Below are 24855 nucleotides of genomic sequence, written 5' to 3'. Positions count from 1 at the left end.
TCTTTCTTTCTTTCTTTCTTTCTTTCTTTCTTTCTTTCTTTCTTCCTTCCTTCCTTCCTTCCTTCCTTCCTTCCTTCCTTCCTTCTTTCTTTCTTTCTTTCTTTCTTTCTTTCTTTCTTTCTTTCTTTCTTTCTTTCTTTCTTTCTTTCTCTCTCTCTCTCTCTCTCTCTCTCTCTCTCTCTCTCTCTTTCTTTCTTCCTTCCTTCCTTCCTTCCTTCCTTCCTTCCTTCCTTCCTTCCTTCCTTCCTTCCTTCCTTCCTTCCTTCCTTCCTTCCTTCCTTCCTTCCTTCCTTCCTTTCTCTCTCTCTCTCTCTCTTTCTGCCCCCTTCCCCATTATCTCGAGTGATGATACAACCATCCTTCCTTCTTACTCTTTATTACTGTTGAGAAAGGAAAGAGTGGGCAGGCAAAGGAATGCGGGGAAATCCTGACCATTTACACCCGCAGGCTCTCCCCTTCGTCTTCATGTCTTCAAATTCACACCTGCAGTGAAAACCTCAAGGAAGGCACATTTGGTTAGAAATGCGAATTGGTGCTGGACGCTATTCCTTGCCTAGGCCACTTCTTGGAACAGGTGAGGGATTGTGGGACTGAATACTCCTTTCTCCATGGTAGGGCTGCCAGATGCCTGGAGTTGGCGGAGGAACCCCCACCATGCTCCTCCCCACCAGTGCTCAATGGAGTGGTGGTGGTGGTGGTGGTGGGGAAATGGCTGTGAGCAACACAGCAATGTCACTTCCAGCTACAAATCTGGAAGGAACATTGCCACATTGTACAACGCTATACAAATTTCCCCATCTCTAAGGTTTTTAGCATAGAGTTTCAGGGAAACCCTTGAGCATTATGCAACATAGTGCTGTCACTTCTAGGGCTGCCATCCTCCAGGTGGTGGCTGGAGATCTCCCTGCTATTACAACTGATCTCCAGGCAATAGAGATCAGTTCACCTGGAGAAAATGGCTGCTTTGGAAGGTGGACTCTATGGCATTACACCCCATTGAAGTCCCTCCCCTCGCCAAACCCCACCCTCCACAGGCTCCACCCCTAAAATCTGCAGGTATTTCCCAACCCGGAGCTGGCAATCATAGTCACTTCCTATTATGCAGACGGAAGTGATGTCACACAATACCGTTTTGCAATGTCTCCACCCTCCTAGTCTCTCCCACCCATTGCCACTGTCGGGCTGGCATCCCTATTGTAAGACAAAGCCCCCAACACCTCCCTGTATGCAGAAAAGTAAATGTCACGTACCAACTTTGCCTGATAATGCGAGTTTTGTATGTGCAGAGGACTTTTTTTTTTCTTTTTTACTGGGAACCATCAAACCATTCTTCCACCCACAGCTTGCAGAGGTGAATCCAAGAACAGTTTTACCATCTTATCCGCTTTTTATGTGATTTAGGCCAATTTAGGTAATGGATCCAGGATCATGGATCATTGTAGTGGCTGCTGAATTCCCTCTATGTAGAAAGACTTTTGATTGGTTGGACAGAACAGTTAAGGAAGCAGTTTTTATGGCAAGAGTAGAATGAACAGTAACTGTGCTGAGGACCACACTGGTTAATAGCACACTGGTACCCTTCTATGCCTTTGGTGGGAATTACTGATGTATTGGAAGAATAATTACAAGAAGATTTGCAAAATAACTGGCTATGACTTAGAAGTTAGACTAGTGATGTATTAGTTGTTCTATATTGTAACATTTTTTGCAATGCACACATATATCTCTGTTATATGTTAATAACTAAGTTGCAACTATATTGCTTTTAGCCCAATGGTGGACTCATCATGTCTCGGAGTAGGATCTGGAGGACCCTTCCCTGTCATGAGACGTGCTGGGTGACCTTGGGTCGGTCACGCACTCTCAGCCTAGCCTGCTTTACAGGGTTTCTTTTCTTTTTTTGAGGATAAAAAAGAGGAGGGGAGAACGATGTATGTTGCACTGAATTCTTTGGAGGAAAGGTGGGATAAAAATGTACTAAATAAGTAAGTAAATAAATAAAACATTGCCATGTAAGGAAATTTCTGGAACATAAAGTTTGGTTTGTCATGTTAAAAAGGTAAAGGTCCCCTGTGCAAGCACCGGGTCATTCCTGACCCATGGGGTGACGTCACATCCCAACGTTTCCTAGTCAGACTTTGTTTGCGGGGTAGTTTGCCAGTGCCTTCCCCAGTCATCTTCCCTTTACTTCCCTTTACCTTCCGTTGGGATCGAACTCAGGTCGTGAGCAGAGTTTGGACTGCAGTACTGCAGCTTATCACTCTGCGCCACGGGGCTCTTAATGGTTTGTCATGTTAATGGACGATATTTCTTTACATAAATGAGGGAAGGAAGGTCACATTTACAAAAAAAAATTTCTATTGACACTGGAGGTCTTTTATTCTCTATTGGAATAGTGTTTGTTTCATGGAAGCAATTAAGAATGAGATACACACTCTCGTTTAAAATTAGGATTTAAAAACATAGTAGAGCAACTTTATGGCAAGAGTAGATGGCAAGAGTTATGTAACCTAAAAGTTGTTATGATGGTTTTATGAGTATCTGTACTTTTTTCTATTTGATTATTGTGCTTGTGTATACATAATTTAAATTTTTGCTCAATAAAAATTAAAAAGCATAGAAGGAGCAGTTACTTATATCCCCCCCCAACAGATGCCTCCTCAAACCTTTCCAAATCTGCTACTTCAGAACCATTGGGACAAATGCATGGCTCAATGGTAGAGCATCTGCTTGGCAGGCAGAAAACCCCCGGTTTAACTCTCCAGTTAAAAGGGACTAGATAGCAGAGGATGTTAATAGACCTCTGCCTGAGACCTTTTCACTGCTATATTGGATTGGTACCTCCTTGTTTCTAGTTTCACTCTACTGTTGGTTTATGCATGGGCTCATGCCATAAATAGAACTACAGCCATGAGTCGGTCAGTATAATGTAACTTTGGGTGTTTATTTTTTTGGGGGGGGAGGGCTCAGTTGCATGTGGAAGACTTAGCACTTAAAAACTTTTTTTATTGCTTCTAGTATGGTTGCGGCACATAACTCGCCATACAATCCGGGGGGGCCTCCCAGGACACCGGCGCGGAAAGATATGCCAGGGAAATGATGGCGGGAAGCTGTGCCGGCGTCCAAGAGCCGCACTACCACCACGGTCCAGGGGGGCCAGCGTAAGTCACCCAACACTGGTGACCATGCCAGTTTGCATGGTGCAAGTGGCACGAAGGCGCTGGCTGACTTACACCGGCTCCTATGGGCATTTGGCCCTCCATTTTAGGAATGGGCTGCCAGAGATTGATGGGGGCTCCTAGACAAGTTAAGGCCTGATAATTTTTTTGAGCCTTTAATAAAATAATATATGGTGAGTAGCAACCATTTATGTGTATTTAAGTGATTGGCTATTCGACCCAGTTAATTTACAACATCATCTTGTTTGTTTTTTGTTTTATACCCCCAGATTTAACATGCTGCCTGCTCTGGCTTGAAAAACAGCTGTATATTTCTTTTTGTACGTGAGTATATATTTTCTGAGACCACTGAGGAAGACCTTAGGGTCAAATTACGTCTGGTCACAGTGGTTTATCTGTAGGGTTGCCAACTGCCAGGTAGTAGCAGGAGATCTCCTGTTAATTCAACTGATCTCCAGCCGATAGAGATCAAATCACCTAGAGAAAAATGGCTGCTTTGGCAATTGAACTCTATGGCATTGAAGTCCCCTCCCCAAACCCCGCCTTCTTCAGGCTCCGCCCCCAAAATCTCCCGCCTGTTGCTAAGAGGGACCTGGCAATCCTATTTATCTGTGTTACCAAACTGTATTTTTACATATGGTGGTTTAAATACCTCTATGAGGCTTTGGTTTGTAATCTTTTTATGAATTTGTGCACACACTAAAGACACTTCTATTTTGTTATTTTATGTTAGGTAAAAGGTAAAGGTCCCCTGTGCAAGCACTGGGTCATTCCTGACCCATGGGGTGACATCACATCCCGACGTTTCCTAAGCAGACTTTGTTTGTGGGGTGGTTTGCCAGTGCCTTCCCCAGTCATCTTCCCTTTACCCTCAGCAAGCTGGGTACTCATTTGACCGACCTCGGAAGGATGGAAGGCTCAGTCAACCTTGAGCCGGCTACCTCAAACCGACTTCCGTTGGGACCGAACTCAGGTCGTGAGCAGAGCTTGGACTGCAGTACTGCAGCTTACCACTCTGCGCCACAGGGCTCTTTATTTTATGTTAGCTCAACCTTTTTGGTTCCTAATCTGAGACCTTGGAGAGCCACTGACAATACTGACCTTGACAGACAAATGACCTGACTCCATAGAAGGCAGCTTCATTAATCCAGATGAGGTGATCTTGAATACGCATTCCAGTATCATGCTATTTATTACATTTCTTCCATCATGGAACCCATTCCTCTGGTGGATGGATGTTTATGTGGTTTTCATCACGTCGTGTTTCATCGCTTCAGCTCATATCACTTACTTTCTCAACACTTGATGACTCTTACATGAATGTATGACCTACTGGAAAGCCTGGCGTTTGACTTGTCAGCAGGGGACAATGAAATTTCCATCTGTGGTGATTAATTTATAAGCAGCTCATTTGCATGTACAATTCAATGCTACAGTAAAAAATACAGATATGAGAAGGACCACATTCACTTGTATTGACCTTAAAACACAAAAAACGATCCTTTGAATTCAGAAGCACAGAAGATGGCAGAAAGCAGAATCAGAGTCATCCATCAATTGCTACACCACTCCTAATAGGCTATGTAGATAGATAGATAGATAGATAGATAGATAGATAGATAGATAGATAGACAGACAGACAGACAGACAGACAGACAGACAGACAGACAGACAGACAGATAATTTATTTGCGGCACTTAGCCAGTCAAAACATGATAAGACGGAAAAATGTATCTACACAATCTTATGGCTCATGCTAACTGGCAGATGCCAGACTCGCTTCATTCTGTTCCATCCTCACCCTTTATGAAGCACATTCAACCCTCTACATCTGCCATTTTTAAAGCTACCCCTCTTATTATTTTTCCTCTTTAAAATGTACCATTACCCACACTGTACCCTGACCTGGGATGGCCCATGCTAGCCTGATCTTCTCAGATCTTGGAAACTAAATAGGGTTGGCCCTGAGTTAATAGTTGGATGGGAGACCACCATGAAAGTCCAGGGTTGCTCCACAGAGGCAGGCAATGGCAAACTGTTTCTGGACATCTCTTCCCTTGAAAACCTTACCGGATTGTCATAAATTGGCTGTGACTTAAGGGCATTTTCCACCATTGCCCACACTGAGCTTAGAAAGGGGGGGGTCTGTTGTAAAGGAACACTTACATTTAAGCACCACTGACATCAATAGGGTTTTAGTTATGAATGACTTCAACTAGACTTACTATGGTTCTTTAAAATGGGGCCATTGTGTGGTAGAAGCTCAGATGAATTAACAAATATCTTCCCATTCTGCTCATTCTTTCATGCCATGTTCCTTTTGCTCTCCATGTTATTTTACAACATTTTTATATCTTCATGTTTCAGTCTGCTAGTGTCTTCTCAGGTGCACGCCCATGCCCCTGGAAAAGAAAAGGTTGCGGCAGTCTTTAGGAACAATTCTTCTGTGAAATATCATTCAGTCCCTATCCCTAAAAGCTGTGCAAAGTTTTATGTGAACAGGTGTTGAAATTCTAGTGGAATAAAGAGCTGATGTTTGAGATATTATAATCACTTTAGCTCTTAATCTTTGGTGCCTAGAAATCCCTCTCATTGTAGATCCAAGTTTGCCTTTCCAATACAGAGAGGGAATTTTCCTTATTCTTAAAACGGTGACCCTTGGCTTCTGTCTGGCTTGGAGCCAGTGTTGTTGTTTTAGCAGGCGGTCCCAGCGATAGGCTGTTTCCCTTTCTACCAGAACGCTGCCCACATTGTATCTGTTCAGTATACTATAGCCCTAGAGACCCCTCCTAGACTTTGCGCTGGAAAGCAGTTCCACGCCTCTTTACCCTCCCAACACGCACTCTCCAAGCTGAATGGCCTACTAAGGAGCCCCTTTGTGATGTAATTGGATTTCTCCCCTTGTTAGTTTGCAATGAAAATGTCATCTCAATGGAGGAAGGCGCCCATTCATCTCGAATTAAATTCAGTCATCTCTTCGGTGAGCTGTGAAACTATTCACACCACCGCCAGCAGCTGCAACCGGAGGCGCCCTTGACAATACCCCCTGTGCTGCTCTCCAACCAAAGCCCACCCAGCTCTGCCAATTTGGTTTGCCCTCCATGTGGCAAGTGACTATCAGTGCATTCCTGAGAGGAATACCTGTGCCGGGCTTAGGGGACAGCCCAGCGGCGTTGCCTCCGAAGGAGGTTTTGGCACTGCAAACCTCTACCCGGTGCAAAAAAACCATGCAACCCTCATAGGGTTGCACGGGAGATACGCCAGCAAAAAGCTGGTGTATCTCAACAAAAAAAGGGGCGTTCCTGAGCTGAAATGGCTCAGGAGGCCGACCAACGTCGGCCCCGTCCCCTGGCCGGTGCTGGAATGCCCCGGGAACGCCTCCCAGGGCGCTGGAACTCCTCCCGGCTCCCCGCCAGGGCCTGTGCTGGCAGCGGGAGGCTGGCAGGAGGCTGCGGTGGTGTCTGGGCCCAGCGCTGCCGCGTCGTCGTCCGGGGAGCGGCGTCATGGCCTGCATGCCGGCGCTGGGGCCACTCACACCGGCATGCGCCTTCCAGCCGCTGGCGGTGTGGGCCCTACGCTGGTGGAGGCCTTCGCCGGCCTCCTAAGGGTTTTCGATGCGGCCGCTGGCGCGGCTCAGGAATGGGCCGTGAGGCCCTTCCAAGCCCAGGACGTGAATGCCTGCTCCATGTTCAGTATGGGAATCCCTATCTGAACTGAGTTACCACTGAGGAAGTCCCTGGTTCAAATGACTCCTTAGGCATGAGAGAGAGAAAATGGCCACTGGAAAGCCACTCTGTCTCAACCTCAAGGTCTTTCCCCCACAGTCTCAAGACAATAAGATTGTTGATCGTCCTTAGTGGGCTGTTTTGAAGATTACAGCAACATGATGAAGGAACTTTAATTTTGTGAAGTGCTGGTTGGGGGAAGATTGCACATGGATCTCTAACACAATTCTCAATAGTGTAACCAAACTACAATCTCCAGGATTCTTTGGAGGAAGCCATGAAACTTTAGCTGATATCAAACCAACATATATTTGTGGTGTTAATATGTCCTTTGGTGCAAATCAACTTGGATTCTTTTCACTGCTTCAAAGCTTCTTCATGTTATCACTAAAACTTTTGAAAGCCGGACAATATGTCTGATTTATAGAGTTGTGGTTTTTTTTTCCTTTTTAAACTGATCATCCATCTTTTACACAGAATATTGTCGAAGGCTTTCACGGTCAGAGTTCATTGGTTCTTGTAGGTTATCCGGGCTGTGTGACCGTGGTCTTGGTATTTTCTTTCCTGACGTTTCGCCAGCAGCTGTGGCAGGCATCTTCAGAGGAGTAACACTGAAGGACAGTGTCTCTCAGTGTCAAGTGTGTAGGACACTGGTTCCCAACCGGGGGTCCGAAGACCCCCAGGGGTCCGCGAGAACTAAATTAAGGTCCGTGAAACAAAATTATAAACCCACAATAAATTAATATTTTCAATTAAAAGTTCTCTATTATAAAATATGTATATTCAAATATTATTCTAAGTTTAATGTTTAACTAACAGTTATGATTAAAGTTTATTTTCAAATTCTCTGAATTTTTATTTTGAACCTTGGGGTCCCTGCACCGAACAAAAAAGTCCTAGTGGTCCCTGGTCAAAAAAAGGTTGGGAACCACTGGTGTAGGAAGAGTAATATATAGTCAGAAAGGGGTTGGGTTGAGCTGAATCATTGTCCTGCAAAAAGTATCAAAGGTAATGTGCTAATCATTGTCCTGTAAGTATCATCTTTTACACAATTTGGACATAAATTCATTTATCAAGTGATGCTGCTCCTGGCATATGCACAACGGGTAAGGAAAAGTTTCACCTGCTAGATGTGCGTGTGCCAGGAACATCAGCAGGGTAATGCCGAAATGCTGGCTACCCTCCAACCTTGTTCTGACGTCGGCAGCACCTACGTTATGTGTGCGTTCTAGAGTACAACCCAGGGATTAACCTCTTTAAATTCTGTAGAGCTGCCCAAATGGTTTGAAAACGGAATCCCCAAAGGTTCTCCCAACAGACCAAAGGGTGTCATTATTCCCTCGCATTCTGGTTGGTTTTAGAAGCCCGTGGAATTGGTGGCTGAAAGGGCTCAACACTGTCCCTTTAAGGGATGTTTGTTTCTGAGGCAGGGAGAAGGAAAGGGATTAGTGTTGCTGTCCTAAACTTTGAGCCTGCTTTCCCCTTTTTTGGTCCATTACAGAGCAAGGCAGCCATCTGTTAAAAGGATTAGTTCTGTCAATCACGCGCACAATGTGGGCCTACAGCGCTGATGGGCCACCGTTGTCAAAGTCTCTTTTGGATCTTGTTTTGCTTCTCTCTAAGGAGGAGAACCAAGTGAAGGGAGACCCCAAGAGATGGGCTGTGTCTTGTGCACAAACATATTTCTGGATACAGTTGAGCGGATGAGAGATTTACTCAAACTCAGAAAGTGGAACACACCCACATGCTTTTAATGCTGCTACTTGCATATTTTTGTGCACGTGTGTGCACTCACACACACAGCTTTCAGTATAGCCTGTATTGTACTGGAATGCTTTTACCAATAACTGAAGAAAAAGCTTAGGACTTCCTATTGTGGCTACATCACTTGATGCAAGTAGCAACCAGGCAGCACATGTGGTACTCTCCTCCCCCCATTTTATCATCACAACAATACTGTGAGGTAGGTTAGGTTGCAAGATAATGACTGGCTCAGGGTCACCCAAAGAGTTTCATGTCTGTGTGAGGAATCTGAACCCAGGTCTCCCCTAATTTTGCACTGCCTTTCAAACAATAAGGTAATGGGGGGGGGAGCAGTGCCACATTCATGTGGGCCAGCCCCATACAGCCTGTCAATAGAAGGTCTATCGAAATTGTGCATAACTTGTGGCCTACAAAGGTGAATGCAGCTCTTGAGCCAGTTAACCTGTTGTTTGAGCTGCAAGCATAAGTTGTGTGTGTATGGCTAGACTCAGTTTGTGGGCTATATGGCTGATAGGTGTTCATAAAGCCAATCTCAGCTCAGGAATATACAAAGTAATGTCCTTGAGCATGGGCCATGGGTTTCAGTTTGTCACTTTTTTAGCCAAGATGCTTCATCACTTCTCTGTTCCCATGCAACTTGATCACAAATTGTGATAAGGTATATAAAACACTCAAATTTTTCTTGCACACTTGAAATTAGTTGGCACTGGATCACAAAAGCTTCATGGATCCATTCTCTTACAATGTTAGCCCTGTTTGGTCCATCCCATAGGGTGAGAATGAAGACCACACACTTGTCACTGTGTTCTAGTCATGCCCATTTTGCCTTTTTGCTCAAAAAGGCCTCCAGTTGCATGGGGTGGGGGAGCAAGCCAGCCATGGGAAGTGGCTGAGCCAAGGGGAAAGGTGGCAGTGTGGATCGGAGCTTCAAAAATGTGCATATTCCCATCCACATGGTGTGCGAAGGCCCTTTGACTGTAATGTTTCCAGGTTTTGGATCGATTGCATCAAAGCAGGGGGAAATCCAGGAAGTGGATGATTGGCAGAGGACATCATTTGGGTTCTCCAAAATGCACTCCAGTTTGGATGCCAAACCTGAAGAAAACCTCTCTATGAAAGCAACCTCTGTTTGCTCATGAGAACATTCAGGTCCAAACTGCAACTGCTTTTATATATGCGTTCTTGTATTATGTTGCCATGGCTACCCCTCCCCCTTCCACCTGTCCAAAGCCCCCATCAGAAAAAAGAAATGATCTTAAAATAAAGGTGCTTTCCTTGGCTCTCTCTCAGCCCTGTTGGGAATTTTGGATGTGGAAACTGCGTGGCTTGCTTCTCTAATATTCCACCATTGTTCATTCGGTTTGTCTAAGTAACCAGTGGAGCTTGTCTGATCACAAAATATTTGTGTGTACTCATGGTATCATCTGGGAACGATCACTCAATCCTGTATGTTCTCAGCATGCATCAACATGATGACTGCCACCAATTGTGCAGAAGGAAAAGCACCCTGTGCACGTGCACACACTCTAATATAGCTGATCATAAACAATGAATGCTCATGATAACTTGGGGCCCATGTAATCCAAGCAAATTGTGAGGAAATGTCAGCAGTGTCTTCTTGGCAAGACAAACTACTTGAAGTGCTTCCGACTCAACAGCAGATCATAGAATCATGGAGTTGGAAGGGACCACCAGGGTCATCTAGTCCAACCCCCAGCACAATGCAGGAAATTCGCAACTACCTCCCCCCCAACATCCCCAGTGACCCCTACTCCATGCCCAGAAGATGGCCAAGATGCCCTCTCACTCATCATCTGCTTAAGGTAATAGAATCAGCATTGCTGACAGATGGCCATCTAACCTCTTAAAAACCTCCAGGGGAGCTTACCACCTCCCGAGGAAGCCTGTTCAACTGAGGAACTGCTCTAACTGTTAGAAAATTCTTCCTAATGTCTAGACGGAAACTCTTTTGATTTAATTTCAACCCGTTGGTTCTGGTCCGGCCTTCTGGGGCAACAGAAAACAACTCGGCACCCTCCTCTATATGACAGCCCTTCAAGTACTTGAAGATGGTTATCATATCCCCTCTCAGTCTTCTCCTCTTCAGGCTAAACATACCCAGCTCCTTCAACCTTTCCTCATAGGACTTGGTCTCCAGACCCCACACCATCTTTGTTGCCCTCCTCTGGACACGTTCCAGCTTGTCTACCTCTTTCTTAAATTGTGGTGCCCAAAACTGAACGCAATACTCTAGGTGAAGCATTGCAAATAAGGGATGTTCATTTTTAAACATCTGCTTTGTGGACATTGAATCATCCCTACCTTTTAGGGACGGAAGGTTTCTCTACCTTAAAAAAGTGACATTTATTGCCAATTGCTGGTGCCACCAATAAATGTCAAAATAGTGTCAGCTAGTATCTATCTATCCACAATGCAACAGGTCCTTTACTTGATATCAAGGTAGCATCCCTAGTTGAGCATTTTCATGACTACTTTAGAAGCCAGTGGTTCTAAGAAACCTTGTTGAGCCAGTGGACACTTTAGGATTTTGAAAGCAAGTAGACAGTGGACACTTTAGGATTTTGAAAGCACCATAAATGGCTGCCGTAGGGCCAATCACAGTGTTGGGAAGCTCCAACAAAAATGTCTTCTTATGATACATCTATTTCCAAATGGGTGCTCCCTACAGTCATCAAGGTGATCCCTTCTGGGGTCTTCTGAAGCACTTCCTGTTGCACTGAGATGGAAGAAAGCCAGGTTTGCCTCTTTGGTTTAGGGAAGAGATGCTTTAGGGAAGAAGGAAGTAGACACCAGGAAATAATCAGCATGTACCACATTAGGGAGGAGCCCAGTGGCGCAGAGTGGTAAGCTGCAGTACTGCAGTCCAAGCTCTGCTCATGACCTGAGTTCAATCGTGACGGAAGTTGGTTTCATGTAGCCAGCTCAAGGTCGACTCAGCCTTCCATCCTTCCGAGGTTGGTAAAATGAGTACCCAGCTTGCTGGGGGTAAAGGGGAGACGATAGGGGACAGCACTGGCAAACCACCCAGTAAACGTAGTCTGCCTAGAAAACGTCGGGATGTGACGTCACCCCATGGGTCAGGAATGACCCGGTGCTTGCACAGGGGACCTTTACCTACCACATTAGGGATCTTTAGTTAAGCTCTAGGAAACCAGCCATCTGGGATGACATAGGATTTTATGTCAAATGATATGACTTCCCAGTTGATCCAAACACGGTGCCTCTCATATTAAGCAATGCTGGCCCCTCAGCTCAAACATTGCTAAGCATACCTCTTGGGCGTGGCTGATAGATCCAGGAAAAGGCTATGAACAAAAACGAATAGGACATTGGAGCAGATTACTGCGTCCCTACTATGCTCAGGTTCCCTTGGCTAAATTGTCAGGTGGATACCAGCAACTGATCATGATTTGCTCCCTTGCTGTTGCCAGGGGCTAGAAGAAAAATGGAGCATAAACAAGACCTGTTAAATATAGAACATAAAAATATGTACATAAATTCAAAGCAGGGTTGTGCCTAGGCTTGTAGATTTTTTTTAAAAAAAACATGTTGCTTATATATGACCCCCTCCTCCATTTTGAGGCCTTCCTGCTGAAAAGCCTGACATTAAGGAAGATTAGTAGTAGTAGTAGTGGTTTTATTGTTAGACCAGCACAATTAAGGAAGATAAGAACATCTGTTTAGAGAAGCTGGAACTTTACAGTGCAAGCTGCCTCAACAGTGTGTAAGAAGCCCAATGATGTCTTTCCTTTCTGTTCTTTCACAAAGAAATAGACTTTGTACATTTGTAATCATTATTTGGAAATTCTCACTCAGTTGTTGCCAGAGGTTATTGTTTGCCAAGGTTTTTTTTTTACTTTGTAATATGAGATTTTTCTTTTTTCAGATTTTTCTTTTTTAAGCCAGTTGTTAACCGCCTGGGGGATTTTATCAAATCTGTGTAAGAGTTGATTTGATAGGCATGTTTCTCTTGATAGCTACTGTGCTGCCCCCCAGGCAGAGTGGTAGACTTTCTAGTGTGCATAGATTAAAGCTCATGTTTTATTAGTAATATGTTAGGAAATAGTACTTTTTCTTTAAGAAAATTGCATGCGGGTTACTGTAGTTTAGGGAGCCCACTAGTCCACTGACTGGCCAGCTCCAACTTGCCCAGGAGCCTTTATATCTCCACTGCCTTTCTGGATCAGTGCTGTAGTAGAAATTACTTTAAGGAAAGACTTTAGATCAAAGATATGGGATTGTTGTGATAATCGAGATCAGATATTGAGACTGAACGTGTCCCTGCAGTCACTTCCCCCGACTGCTTCAGGATCTGGAAAACACATGCAAAACACGCGGGGAGAGCGAGGCGATCTCTGATGGGCGGATAAGGAATGAATAATCAAAAGAAAGCCTGGAAGCAGTCGGTGGGGGTGACCGTGGGGAAACATCCCTGCATAAAAGGCCATATTAAGGCAATCGCTAAAGGACTCCACCAAATAAACTCTGTTTCTATCACCAGTGTATTCCAAATATCCACTTTTCCATAAAGAAATGTGGTTATTCCTGTGGAATTATACATAATCTGAACGGGGGGCCCCCCACAAAACATCCTCCTCTCTGTAAAGGCCAACCCTGCAGCTATTATTGCTTGTGTTTGGCTTCAACACGCATGCTGAAGCAAGTATATCGAAGATTGGGAAAGCTCTCGTTTTTTTAACTGCATGGAATTGCACTTTCAAACGGCTTGGTTTTTGAAGGAACCGAATCTATGCACGTAAACGAAAAAAAGCTAAAGGGAATGGCAGCTCCCCGACAGGCCACTGCAAAGACACGTAAAGCAAAGCTGAGCAAAGCGTTTGTACATTTTCTTCATCTTCCTCTCGCTTTGTTTCCTTGACGAGTTTTAGGTATTAAATACCAACACGGGCACACACGCTTGCACAAAATGGCCAGAGTAACCCCTCACCACAGGTCAAGGACACCCCCCTGCATGTGTGTGTGTGTTAAGTGCCGTCAAGTTGCTTCCAACTCATGGTAACCCTATGAATCAAAGTCCTCCAAAATGTCCTATCTTTGACAGCCTTGCTCAGATCTTGCAAATTTGAGGGCTGTGGCGTCCTTTATTGAGTCCATCCATCTCTTGTTGACTTTCCTTTGTTTCTCGGGTGAGTAACTCTGCATCTTATTTGTGGGTTATTTCACCCCCAGGTCTGTGTTTAGCTAAATAAAGAACTATTGCTTATTTTAACCTCCTCCTAGTTGTCTTCATTGGACTCTATAAGACAACCAGGGCACTTCAGTAGTAGCAGATCTCCCGCTAATTCAACTGATTTCCAGAAAATAAAAAAAAAAAACCCAGCAAAAACATGGTGGATAGGGTTGCCAACTGCCAGGTAGTGTAATGCCCAGATATAACGGCTGGTATAAAATACTATGTACTCATATGCACACACATGGAAGCTTTGGGAAGTTGGCATCCGGGAGCCACGAACCAACAAATCATGCTCTCTGTGCCTGGTCCGGCCTCTCACCAGTAGAGAGCTCTGAATTAGGAATGTGTTTTCTAGTTACTAAGATCACAAGACCTAGAACTGGCTTAGAGACAGCCTTCGGCCAAGATCTATGGGTTATGCTAATTAGAGTGAAGTAGACACTTGTGCATTGGTGCTTTTGTGCATCCATCTGCTTGTCAGCAGCCATGGGCCTGCCCCACGCGAATGCATAAATGATACCGACTTTCCTTTGTTTCTCGGGTGAGTAACTCTGCACATCTTATTTGTGGGTTATTTCACCCCCAGGTCTGTGTTGAGCTAAATTAAAGAACTGTTGCTCTTTTTAACCTCCTCCTAGTTGTCTTCATTGGGCTCTACAAGGCAACCAGGGCGCTTCGCTTCAGGCTCCGTCCCAAAATCTCCCGCTGGTGGCGAAGAGGGACCTGGCAACCCGGCCTCGTGCCTCTCCCTCCCCTCCGCCTCCCTGCACCGAGGCCAAATGCAAGGGAGCGTTCTGCCGCCTGCAGTTCCCCGCAGGGCCTGCAGAGGGACACGCCCCGTTTCGCGAAGCCGCTCGCAGCGGACTGAACCGCCTCGCTTTCCGCCGCCCTCCCTACGCAACTTCCGTTGGGGGAGGTCAGCCCACAGGAAACCGTTGGGGGTGGGGAGGAAGCGCGTCAGCCGGAGCAGAGCCGCGGCCGAGAGAAGCAGCGACCGACCGACCGACCGCGCGGCGGAGACGGCTGAGGCGGGCGCGTTATCCAAGGGGGCGACAGGCCCGCGGCAGTCACCCGAGGCGAGTGGGCTACTGCGCATGCCCGTGGCGGAGGAGGCGCGCGTGGGCTGGGGAGGAGCCGACGCGGGCCGGTCGCTGTTGCAAGTGGAGGCGGAGGGTTGTTTTGCTGCGCGAGTTCCTGGTCTGGGAAGAGCCTTGGAAGAAGCGAGGCGGCATCGAGAGGCGCTGCCATTTGTTCATGGAAGGTTTTGCAATGGATTTGCCACTCTTTCGATGCACTTTTCCCCCCATCCATATTCTCAAAACTCAACAGTAAGCCGCCATGCAGAGTTCTGAGAATTCAGATGGGGGAAATGGGCATCCAGAGAGTAACAAACCCAATGCAAAACCTTCCATGAATTACTCTTAGCGCTTTGCGTTGCACCATTTATTCATGGAAGGTTTTGCATTGGAGTTGCAACTCTTTCGATGCACTTTCCCCCCCATCCATATTCTCAAAATTCAATAGTAATCCGCCATGCAGAGTTTTGAGAATTCAGATGGGGGAAACGTGCATCTATAGAGTGACAAATCCAATGTAAAACCTTCCATGAATTACTCTTAGCGCACCGTTTATTCATGGAAGGTTTTGCATTGGAGTTGCCACTCTTTAGATGCACTTTAACCCCCATCCATATTCTCAAAACTCAACTGTAAGCCGCCATGCAGAGTTTGGAGAATTCAGATGGGGAAAATGTGCATCTATAGAGTGACAAATCCAATGCAAAACCTTCCATGAATTATTGTCGAAGGCTTTCACGGTCACAGAGGCTTTTCACAGAGAGACACTGTCCTTCAGTGTTACTCCTCTGAAGATGCCTGCCACGGCTGCTGGCGAAACGTCAGGGAAGAAAATACCAAGACCACGGTCACACAGGCCGGATAACTTCCATGAATTACTGTTAGCGATTTGCGTTACACCGTTTATTCATGGAAGGTTTTGCATTGGATTTGCCACTCTTTAGATGCACTTTCCCCCCATCCATATTCTCAAAACTCAACAATAAGCCGCCATGCAGAGTTTTGAGAATTCAGATGGGGAAAATGGGCATCCATAGAGTGACAAACCCAATGCAAAACAAACCTTCCATGAATTACTATTAGCAATTTGCGTTACACCGTTTATTCATGGAAGGTTTTGCAATGGATTTGCCACTCTCTTTAGATGCACTTTCCCCCCATCCATATTCTCAGAACTCAACAATAAGCCGCCATGCAGAGTTTTGAGAATTCAGATGGGGAAAATGTGCATCTATTAGAGTGACAAATCCAATGCAAAACCTTCTATGAATTACTCTTAGTGCTTTGCGTTACACCAGAGTGGTGTAGCGATGAAGAGCGGTGGGCTCTGATCTGGAGACCCGCGTTTGATTCCCCCACTCCTTCAACGTGAGCGGCGGAGGCTAATCTGGTGGGCTGGCTTTGGCCAATTATGCCCCGGGAGGTTTTGCCTTGGATTTGCCACTCTCTACGCATTTTTCCACCATCTGAATTCTCAAAACGCAACAAGAAGCCCCCATGCGGAGTTTTGAGAATTCAGATGGCGGAAATGGGCTTCTAGAGAGCAGCAAAGCAAAACCTCCCAGGCATAATTGGCCTTTAAGGAAGAATCCAAGCGGCTTACAATCACCCTCTCTTCCCCTCCCCACAACAGAGACCCTGTGTGGTAGGTGGGACTGAGAGAGCTGCGACTAGCCCAAGGTCACCCAGCTGGCTTCGTGTGTAGGAGCTGGGAAACACCTTGGGCTAGTCGCAGCTCTCTCAGCCCCACCTACCTCACAGGGTGTCTGTTGTGGGAAGAGGAAGGTGATTGTAAGTCGCTTGGATTCTTCCTTAAGTGGTGGAGAAAGTTGGCATATAAAAAAAAATCTTTTCTTCTACTACTACTGCGTCGCCCAATCCACCACCCACCCTCCACACTTCCATACCGGGTGCCCCTGTTTTGTTTGCTAGGGGGAGGGGGGTTGGATGTTTTCAGTCCCTGCGGTGTAATGAGTCTTCAAGTCCCCCCCCTGTATTAATTAATTGCAGGGGGCAATCCGTGATGCCAGCTTAACGTACCTCCTCTACGGCTACACTCCGCGTTTTGTGTTTTAAAGGAGTATATTTCCTTGTGTACAAACGGGGGTGGGAAAAAGCTGTGGCCCGGCCTCGAGCAGCTGCGAACGCCTACAGTGGGCTTGGAGCCGGCGAGTTGCACTTTCCTGCAGCCGGGAGAGATCAAGTGATGCTGTTTATCTTCCAAGGAAGAAGCTGGTTTCTTCCCCTTTCGGCCTGTAAGAGAGAGAGAGAGAGAGACTAGAGCCGAACCCTTCAGTGGCTTCATTGGTTAGGCGAACTGGTTACAAACCTAATTGACCGAAAAAACTCTGCCCCAGGTTTAAAGGACTGCAAAAACCTATTTGATTATAGATAATTATTTGTAATATTTTCCAAAACTGTAGCTGATAGGCACCGTCTTTTGGCATTCTCTCCTTTGTCTTGTCATCCAGGATGGGGTGCATCTTGACCTGTGGCACATGCATTTTTTTTTTAAGTAAGCGCAACAGAAGCAGGGCAACAGAGGGCAAGCTTTTCCCCATTGAGTGGATCCCAGCACTGATATTTGTCAGATCCCCTCATAGAAGTTAGTGACTGCCAGTTCTCCCCTAAGGGGGAGTTATACCAGTCTAATACCAGTAAAGTCCATGGGCTTAGGACAGTACTGCATCACTACATCCTGTGACAATGAATCTGCAAGCCAGTGAATGGTTGGGTAAAGAAGTATTTCCTTTGCCTGGCCGGAATCTGTTGTCCGTCAACTTCTTTGGGGTCCCCAAGTTGTATTGTTATGGGAGAGGGAGAAACTACTCTCTCTAGCCACTTTTTCTACCCTCCCCCCCATGCATAATTTTCTTAACCTCTGTCATGTTTCCTATAGGAGCCCTGTGGCGCAGAGTGGTAAGCTGCAGTACTGCAGTCCAAGCTCTGCTCACGACCTGAGTTCGATCCTGACGGAAGTTGGTTTCAGGTAGCCGGCTCAAGGTTGACTCAGCCTTCCATCCTTCCGAGGTCAGTAAAATGAGTACCCAGCTTGGTGGGGGTAAAGGGAAGATGACTGGTGAAGGCACTGGCAAACCACCCCGTAGAAACAAAGTCTGCCTAGAAAACATTGGGATGTGACGTCACCCGATGGGTCAGGAATGACCCGGTGCTTGCACAGGGGACCTTTACTTTTTTGAAAAAAAAATCATGTTTCCTGCTGTGCTGACCTTAGCCATTTCCCCCCCTTTTAAACACCGTAGCCTTTTCTTATTGGGCTTGTGCTGAAAACCCCTTATCATTTTGATTGCCTTTTAGCGTTCCTTTCCCAGCTCTACAATATCCTATTTGAGATGGGGCAACCAGAACTGTACACAACATTACAGTTGTGTCTGCACTGTAAAAAACTATGATCAGATTACCATAGGATTGTTTTTAATTATTTTTCTAATAATCCCTAGTAGAGAATTGCATTTCCCTGGCGCTGTAATGCCTTTGCATTGACGGTGGGCTGTCTGCGATGACCACAAGGTCCCTTTCCTAGTCAGTCGCCACCGTATCAGATTCCATCAGGGTGAACGGGAAATTTAGCCTCGGTTTGTTTTACACTTACGTACCCTGAACCTGGTATGTAATTTTCTGTATTATTGCTCCCTCAGCTGTGCTCTCTTTTTTCGTAGATTATAAGCTGTATGGCCAGTCCACTATGACTTCTTTAATTGGGTAACTGCCCTAGTAGATAGAACTGTCTTCCTTTTTTTTATTTCTAGCTGGACTGCTGAAAGTAGGGTTGCCATCTCTGGCTCAGGACATTCCTGGAGATTTGTGGGACGTGTCTGGGAAGGGCAGAGTTCAGGGAGGGAGCTCAGTGGGGATGAGATGCTTTAGATTCCACTTTCCAAAGCCCTCCTCCTTTGCCAAGTGAGTGGAGTACGTGTAGACCTTTGGAATTAAAAAGAGAGTGATAAACACTTGCATGGCTACCCATTTCTTAAAACAATGCCTAGGCATTTCTTTCTTTTCTTTGAAGGATGTACAATCCCCACACACACACGCACTGGCATTCTGATTTCCTTGATTTTTTAAAGGGAGAGAAAGAGAAAGGCAGGTAAGTAGGCCTTTTCCCATCTCCCAACTACAACATGGCCTTGCCTGGCTCCCATTTTTTTGTGGGCAGGATTATCGAGTACAATACTATGCTAAGTGTCTTTTAAATTTTTATAAACTGTGAAGGTGGATGGAGAATTCTGATCTGCGTTAGCTTCCGTGGATATGGAGCAAGAAACAATGGTATTCTTTCCAGAGCACCCAGAACTGAATTAAAAGGTGTGATATTGGCTATTAACACATGGCTGTTTAGTCCGGAAATCTCCTGGGCATGGTTTGAATTAACCCTGACAGCAAGTATGGCCAGGCCCATCCCAGAGCTTCCCCGAGTTTGCAAGAACCTCTGCTATTCCGACTTTTACACAAGCCCCATTACAAGCGCGAGAGCTTGCCGGAGCATAAGCTTCCGGGTCGACGCCCCGACTCTCCCCCTCCAACTGGTGCCAGCTTCCTCTCACCTCTCCCATGAAGGAGCCGTTGTTGCTCTGCTGTCTCCATTGGGACTGTGCGGTGGAGGCGTGCGGAACCATGCCGCTGCCTCCACCCGCCTCCATCTGCCACCGTAACTCCGTGCCTCCTTCAGCACACTTTATTGGTCCATGCTTTCAGTTTTTTGAACGCACGATCCAAAGGGGTGCTGTAGAGGAGGGAGAAACACTTCCTGAAATAGACCATGTGTTAATGGCCCCAGTGTGTGTGGAATCAGTAGGTCCCAGCTTTGTCTCGGCATCTTTCTCCTTAGGAATAGCTGACCTAATTTTAAACTTTCTCTTGTGTATGGCAGGTTTGGCAAGGCAAATACTCTAAAGATGGTGAGGATTTTGGCCAATGGAGACATTGTACAAGATGATGATCCTCGAGTCAGGCAGAACACTCAGAACTCATCCAGGCTGGTGAGAACAGATACTGATTTCTTATTACCTAAGGAACCTAAAGGGTTATGATATTTGTACATGAGTGGATGCTGAATTACGCAGTTTAATAGTATCTGAACTAGATGGAAAGGAGAGGCCCCTTTTCAGAGTTACATTAAACATGAGCCCAATAACACATGATTCCAGCATAAGCTTTTGTGAGTCAGAGGTCACTTCATCAGATGCATGAAGTGTATATCCGTAACGGTTATTTATACTGGCAAGCAACAAAAGGTCAAGCGGCCCCACGTCTTCCCACTCCTGCCTTTCTGTTGCTCTTAACTTTATCCTGTGCTGAAAAACTATCTTGATGATGCTGTTGGCTTAACACCCTGGGGCTGTGAAATGATTGAAAAGGTAATGAAGCATTTGGGCACTTTAAGGCTATGTATTCCAGTGCTACTATTAATGCACTGACGTCTTGTAAAACGCTTCTGTGCTAGGTGTGAATTCCAAATAGGTTATATAGGTGCTATAGTTCGTCCGACTGGTTTTAGAGGTTCTGGCTTATTGTTTTATGGTTAATGGTTGTTTTTTATGTTTTTATCAGGTGTTGAGGCCTTTGGACTGTCTTGAGCTCTCTTTAAGGATGAGAGATAGCTGTTTTAAATAAAGAAATGAATCTTGGTCACAAATGGTGCTGGTTAGCATTCAGTAGGTTGTGCCTCATCACTGTTCTCTCCCAGAATTACCTCCAAGGGTGTAAGTCCTTTCAGAATTTGTGAATGAGTTAAATGGCTGTTTCTGATCCCCTCCCCTCCCTCTACAAACCCCTCTTTCTGTGAATCCAGGTACAACTTTATGGTTTCACTCTCTTACTCTGTGTTTCTCTCTCTCTCTCTCTTCAGGGGTTTTTCAACACAATGACTAATGCGAGCTCCAGCCCGCACCAGCGCTTCCAGCAACAGTCTCAGCACCAGGGGGCCAGGCCAGGGGAGCGGTCGCCATTTGCAGACCTAAACCACCAGCTGGTGAACATGGGCTTCCCCACCTGGAACCTCGGCAGTCACGTGGTGCAGCCCTTGATGTCCATCCTGTTGCTGTTCCTGCTCCTGATGTTTGGGATCCGTGGCCTCCTCCTGGTTGGTCTCATCTACATCGTGTCCCACTTGAGCCAGCGATGACAGGGCTTCTGGACGGGCCACGACAGCCACCTGGCTGGAGCAGAAAGGCCAGGCTTCCTTGTTGGGTGCGGGTGTGTTGGAGAGAAAGTGTGGGTTGTATGCCCCGTTGTGCATGTGTGTGGTGTGTGTGTATAGGGTTCCCAGTTGAGAACCTTTGTGTATAAAATGCTTGGGAATCAGGACTAGGCGTCTGGGACAGCCTTGGCAAATGAGCTCAGAGGGTAGTGCTTCTTGCACATGAACTACCTCCAGCTGAGAATTGGGCTTGCACTTCACATCGCCTGCAACGATGAATTTGTTTTGCTCTGCTGCTGAGGATATTCTAGATGCAGTAGAGGTCTAAGAATTGGGATGGTGCGAAAACCTGGTCTTTATCCAGACTACATTGGCAATTTCCACCTTCCCACTGCAGACCACCCTCATGCCATTCCTCGGGGTCTCTTATTCTCCAGGAGCAGCATTTTGTGGATATCGCTGGGCTGCTGTGGGAGGGGGCAGGCTGAAAAGTTCCATTCTACCATTGGAAAATATAGCCTGGATCCGACCCATAGTTTTTCCGCTGAAGGACTGAGAAGGCAGCCACTGGACCTCTAAGTAAACAAACAGAATCTTGTCTGTACATGGCAGCATTTTTCATGTCTGAAGACTAAGCAAATGTTGATGGTACTCTGGAAGAGGAAGTATGTATGTTAGTTGAGATAAGCAGTCATAGACTTCAAATAAAGGCATAGCTAACACATACTGCTTCTGAAACATGGCTCCACATTTTTAAAATGGGACCACATCTGGAGATTAAATCAAAGTAGTTTTAAGACAGTGGGTGCAACTCAGGAGAAGTTAAGTGAAACACATCCCTTGACGTAAGTGGGACTTGCAGCCAGATCCTGAGTCTGTTTACAAGGAAGTAAACCCCAGTGTTTTCTTTGGAACATGCTTGCAAAACAAATGTGCCTGGGATTACAGCCATAGTTATTTTGTTTATGTTTGGAGTTTATACCCACCAGCATAGGTAACTGGGAAGTTCTTGGGGAGGCTTACATATAACAATTAAATATCAGATTAGTAAAATATGAAAGCCAGCGTGGTGCGGTGGTTAAAGAGTGGTGGGCTCTAATCTGGAGAACTGGGTTTGATTCCTCACTCCTCTACTTGAAGCTTGCTGGGTGACCTTGGGCCAGTCACAGTTCTCTCAGAACGCTCTCAGCCCATTGGGAGGCAGGTAATGGCAAAACCACCTCCAAACATCTCTGGCCTCGAAAACCCTACAGGGTCGCCATAAGTCATCTATGACTTGACAGCACTTTCCTCCACCACCAAAATACCATGCTTTATAATCAAAAGAACAATGGAAAGTAATAAAAATGCTAGAAATCCACTGCAGAACGAAAGTTCCTAGTAGAAATTTATACAGTCTAGAAAGAAATATCTCCAAATGGTCAGTGGAACACAAGCCTTCACTTACTTCATAAAAATAAGTATACCTCCTGAACTTTTATGGAGAAGCACCCCCCGCTTTGCCCTGTTCAGTTTGAGATCAGGTAATGTCAGCCCTTGAAGTAAGGCATTATGGTTATATCCTGTTGATTTCAGTTGGACAGTGACATCTTTTTGTGAATTTATACTGTCGATGTGATGCAATTTGCATGTGAAAACTGGTCATTGAAGCAGAAGGAGCGCTGTGTACCTATGGAGCCCCATCTGCTATATCTGGCAGTGGGAGCCTTTTGTATACGTGGAGCTCTGGATTTCAGATAGTGTTTGTGTACCTAGCAACTGCTATCACCTGCCCTTTCCAGCCAGCATGGTGTAGTGGTTAAGAGCGGTGGTTTGGGGCAGTGGACTCTGTTCTGGATTCCCCACTCCTCCACATGAATGGCAGATGCTAATCTGGTGAACTGGGTTGGTTTCCCCATTCCTACACATGAAGCCTGCTGGGTGACCTTGGGCTAGTCACAGCTCTCTTAGAAGAAGAGTTGATTTTTATATGCCGACTTTCTCTACCACTTTAGGGAGACTCAAACCAGCTTACAATCACCTTCCCCTCCCCACAACAGACACCCTGTGAGGTAGGTGGGGCTGAGAGAGCTCTAACAGAACTGTAACTTCCCCAAGGTCACCCAGCTGGCTTCATGTGTTGGAGCAGGGAAACAAATCCAGTTCACTAGATTAGCCTCCGCTGCTCATGTGGAGGAGTGGGGAATCAAACCCAGTTCTCCAGATCAGAGTTCACCGCTCCAAACTACCCCTCGTAACCACTATACCATGCTGGCTCTCTCAGCTCTACCTACCTCACAGGGTGTCTGTTGTGGGGAGGGGAAGGGAAGGTGATTGTAAGCCGGTTTGATTCTTCCTTAAGTGGTAGAGAAAGTCAGCATATAAAAATCAACTCATCTTTCCCTTTCCAGGGTATGATGCGATGGATATCTGTGTTCAGCAGGGTCTTGTGCTCTCATTCAGACGAATTGCTAGGTCATGATTTGAGATGTCCTACCCCCCTCAAACATGAGAACAGCAGAAGAAAGATGTGCTTGAGAAGGATAGATATAAGAATTTTTGATTTTAAAATATTACAGAAGTATTTTATTAATCACCCATGGCAGAAAATTCTCAAATGGGAGATGGATCCCCCAGACAAATGTCTCTTCTGTTATGAAATACCCTGTTGAAGGCAAGAAGTTGTTAGGCAAGTGAGAAAAACTTTCTTTATAAGCACAGTTGGACTTCCAAGAGAGGCAAGTTGCTGCCTTGATTTAAAAGCTAAGCCTTTGATCAGTCACAAAAATGCCCACACTGGAGCCAGAACTTAAATACTGTTCCCAATCTGGGGGAAGTTAGAATCTGTATATAAATACAGATCTCTGAATTATTTTGGTCTAGTTCAGTGATGGCAGCCCCACCTATTGAGAGTGGGGGAGGGGCGGAAGAGCTGGTGGTTAAGGCTACCACGTGGGAAGGCCTGTAGATATTCTCCCTGAAATTTGTGAAATTATATGTGGAGGCCACAGTGAGATGTTTATATGGGGGCTGCCATATGTGAACGGGCCCACAGTCTTAAAATACTGTGTGTGTGTGTGTGTGTGTGTGTGTGTGTGTGTGCGCGTTGCAATGTGGGGAGCCTTACTGAGTGAATATACACTGGGCCAATGTAACTGGTTATTGCTTCTGTTCAGTAAGCTGACTGGAATGGTACCTTCTTTACTGGCTGCGCATTTCTGGATCCCAGTGGAATGTGACAGCATTCCCCAAGCCGCTTCCTCTGTTAATAATGGCTTCCTCTAAAACAGCTTGTCGGAACAGAATTCAAGCAAGGAAACGCTATTTGTAATCTGCTCCTGTTTGTAATGCTGGTCACAAAGTGTTCTATAATACATATCTTTTCTCTTTCCAAGATGGCTTCAGCATCAATTCTTTTTCTGCGTAATGTTGGTTTAGTAAGGAGCATATCATGAAAAAATGAGGCACACCTTTCCATATTTGCCTGCTTTGTTTCAAATTCATCATAAGGCCTTGGGGCAGGGCGCAACATTTTTGCATTGGATCTGTGGCCATACAACACACACAACCCACAATGCCTGATTTGTGTAGCCTCCCCCATGTAGAAATTCACAATAACATCTTCTCTGCAGTTAGTAAAGACCAGTATCATGGTGAGATCTCTCTCGCTTTGGCTAGTCTCCGAGATGAAAACTTAGATAAACTTGAGAAGATTAAGACAAGGGTTGTAAGCAACCTACCATAATTTTTTTTTAAA

At 45.7% G+C, this 24855-nt stretch overlaps 1 protein-coding gene across 1 annotated transcript; it reads left to right on the top strand.

Annotated features, from left to right (window-relative positions):
- The first annotated feature begins 19854 nt into the window (after positions 1 to 19854).
- Positions 19855 to 21192, top strand: FAM241B (family with sequence similarity 241 member B). The gene is made up of 2 exons (XM_056850080.1): positions 19855 to 19959; positions 20829 to 21192. Exons 1-2 carry the CDS (start codon positions 19876 to 19878, stop codon positions 21102 to 21104), a joined length of 360 nt encoding a protein of 119 aa, XP_056706058.1. The 5' UTR covers positions 19855 to 19875; the 3' UTR covers positions 21105 to 21192.
- The last annotated feature ends 3663 nt before the right edge of the window (positions 21193 to 24855 follow it).

Source organism: Euleptes europaea, chromosome 5 (genome assembly GCF_029931775.1).
Source record: "Euleptes europaea isolate rEulEur1 chromosome 5, rEulEur1.hap1, whole genome shotgun sequence".
Classification (NCBI taxonomy): domain Eukaryota; kingdom Metazoa; phylum Chordata; class Lepidosauria; order Squamata; family Sphaerodactylidae; genus Euleptes; species Euleptes europaea.
This window is presented reverse-complemented; position numbering and strand designations above follow the sequence as displayed.

Coding starts and splice junctions, on each gene's coding strand:
- FAM241B (XM_056850080.1), top strand. CDS start 19,876: ATGGTGAGGATTTTGGCCAATGGAGACATTGTACAAGATGATGATCCT. Junction 19,960..20,828: donor CTCAGAACTCATCCAGGCTG/GTGAGAACAGAT, acceptor CTCTCTCTTCAG/GGGTTTTTCAACACAATGAC.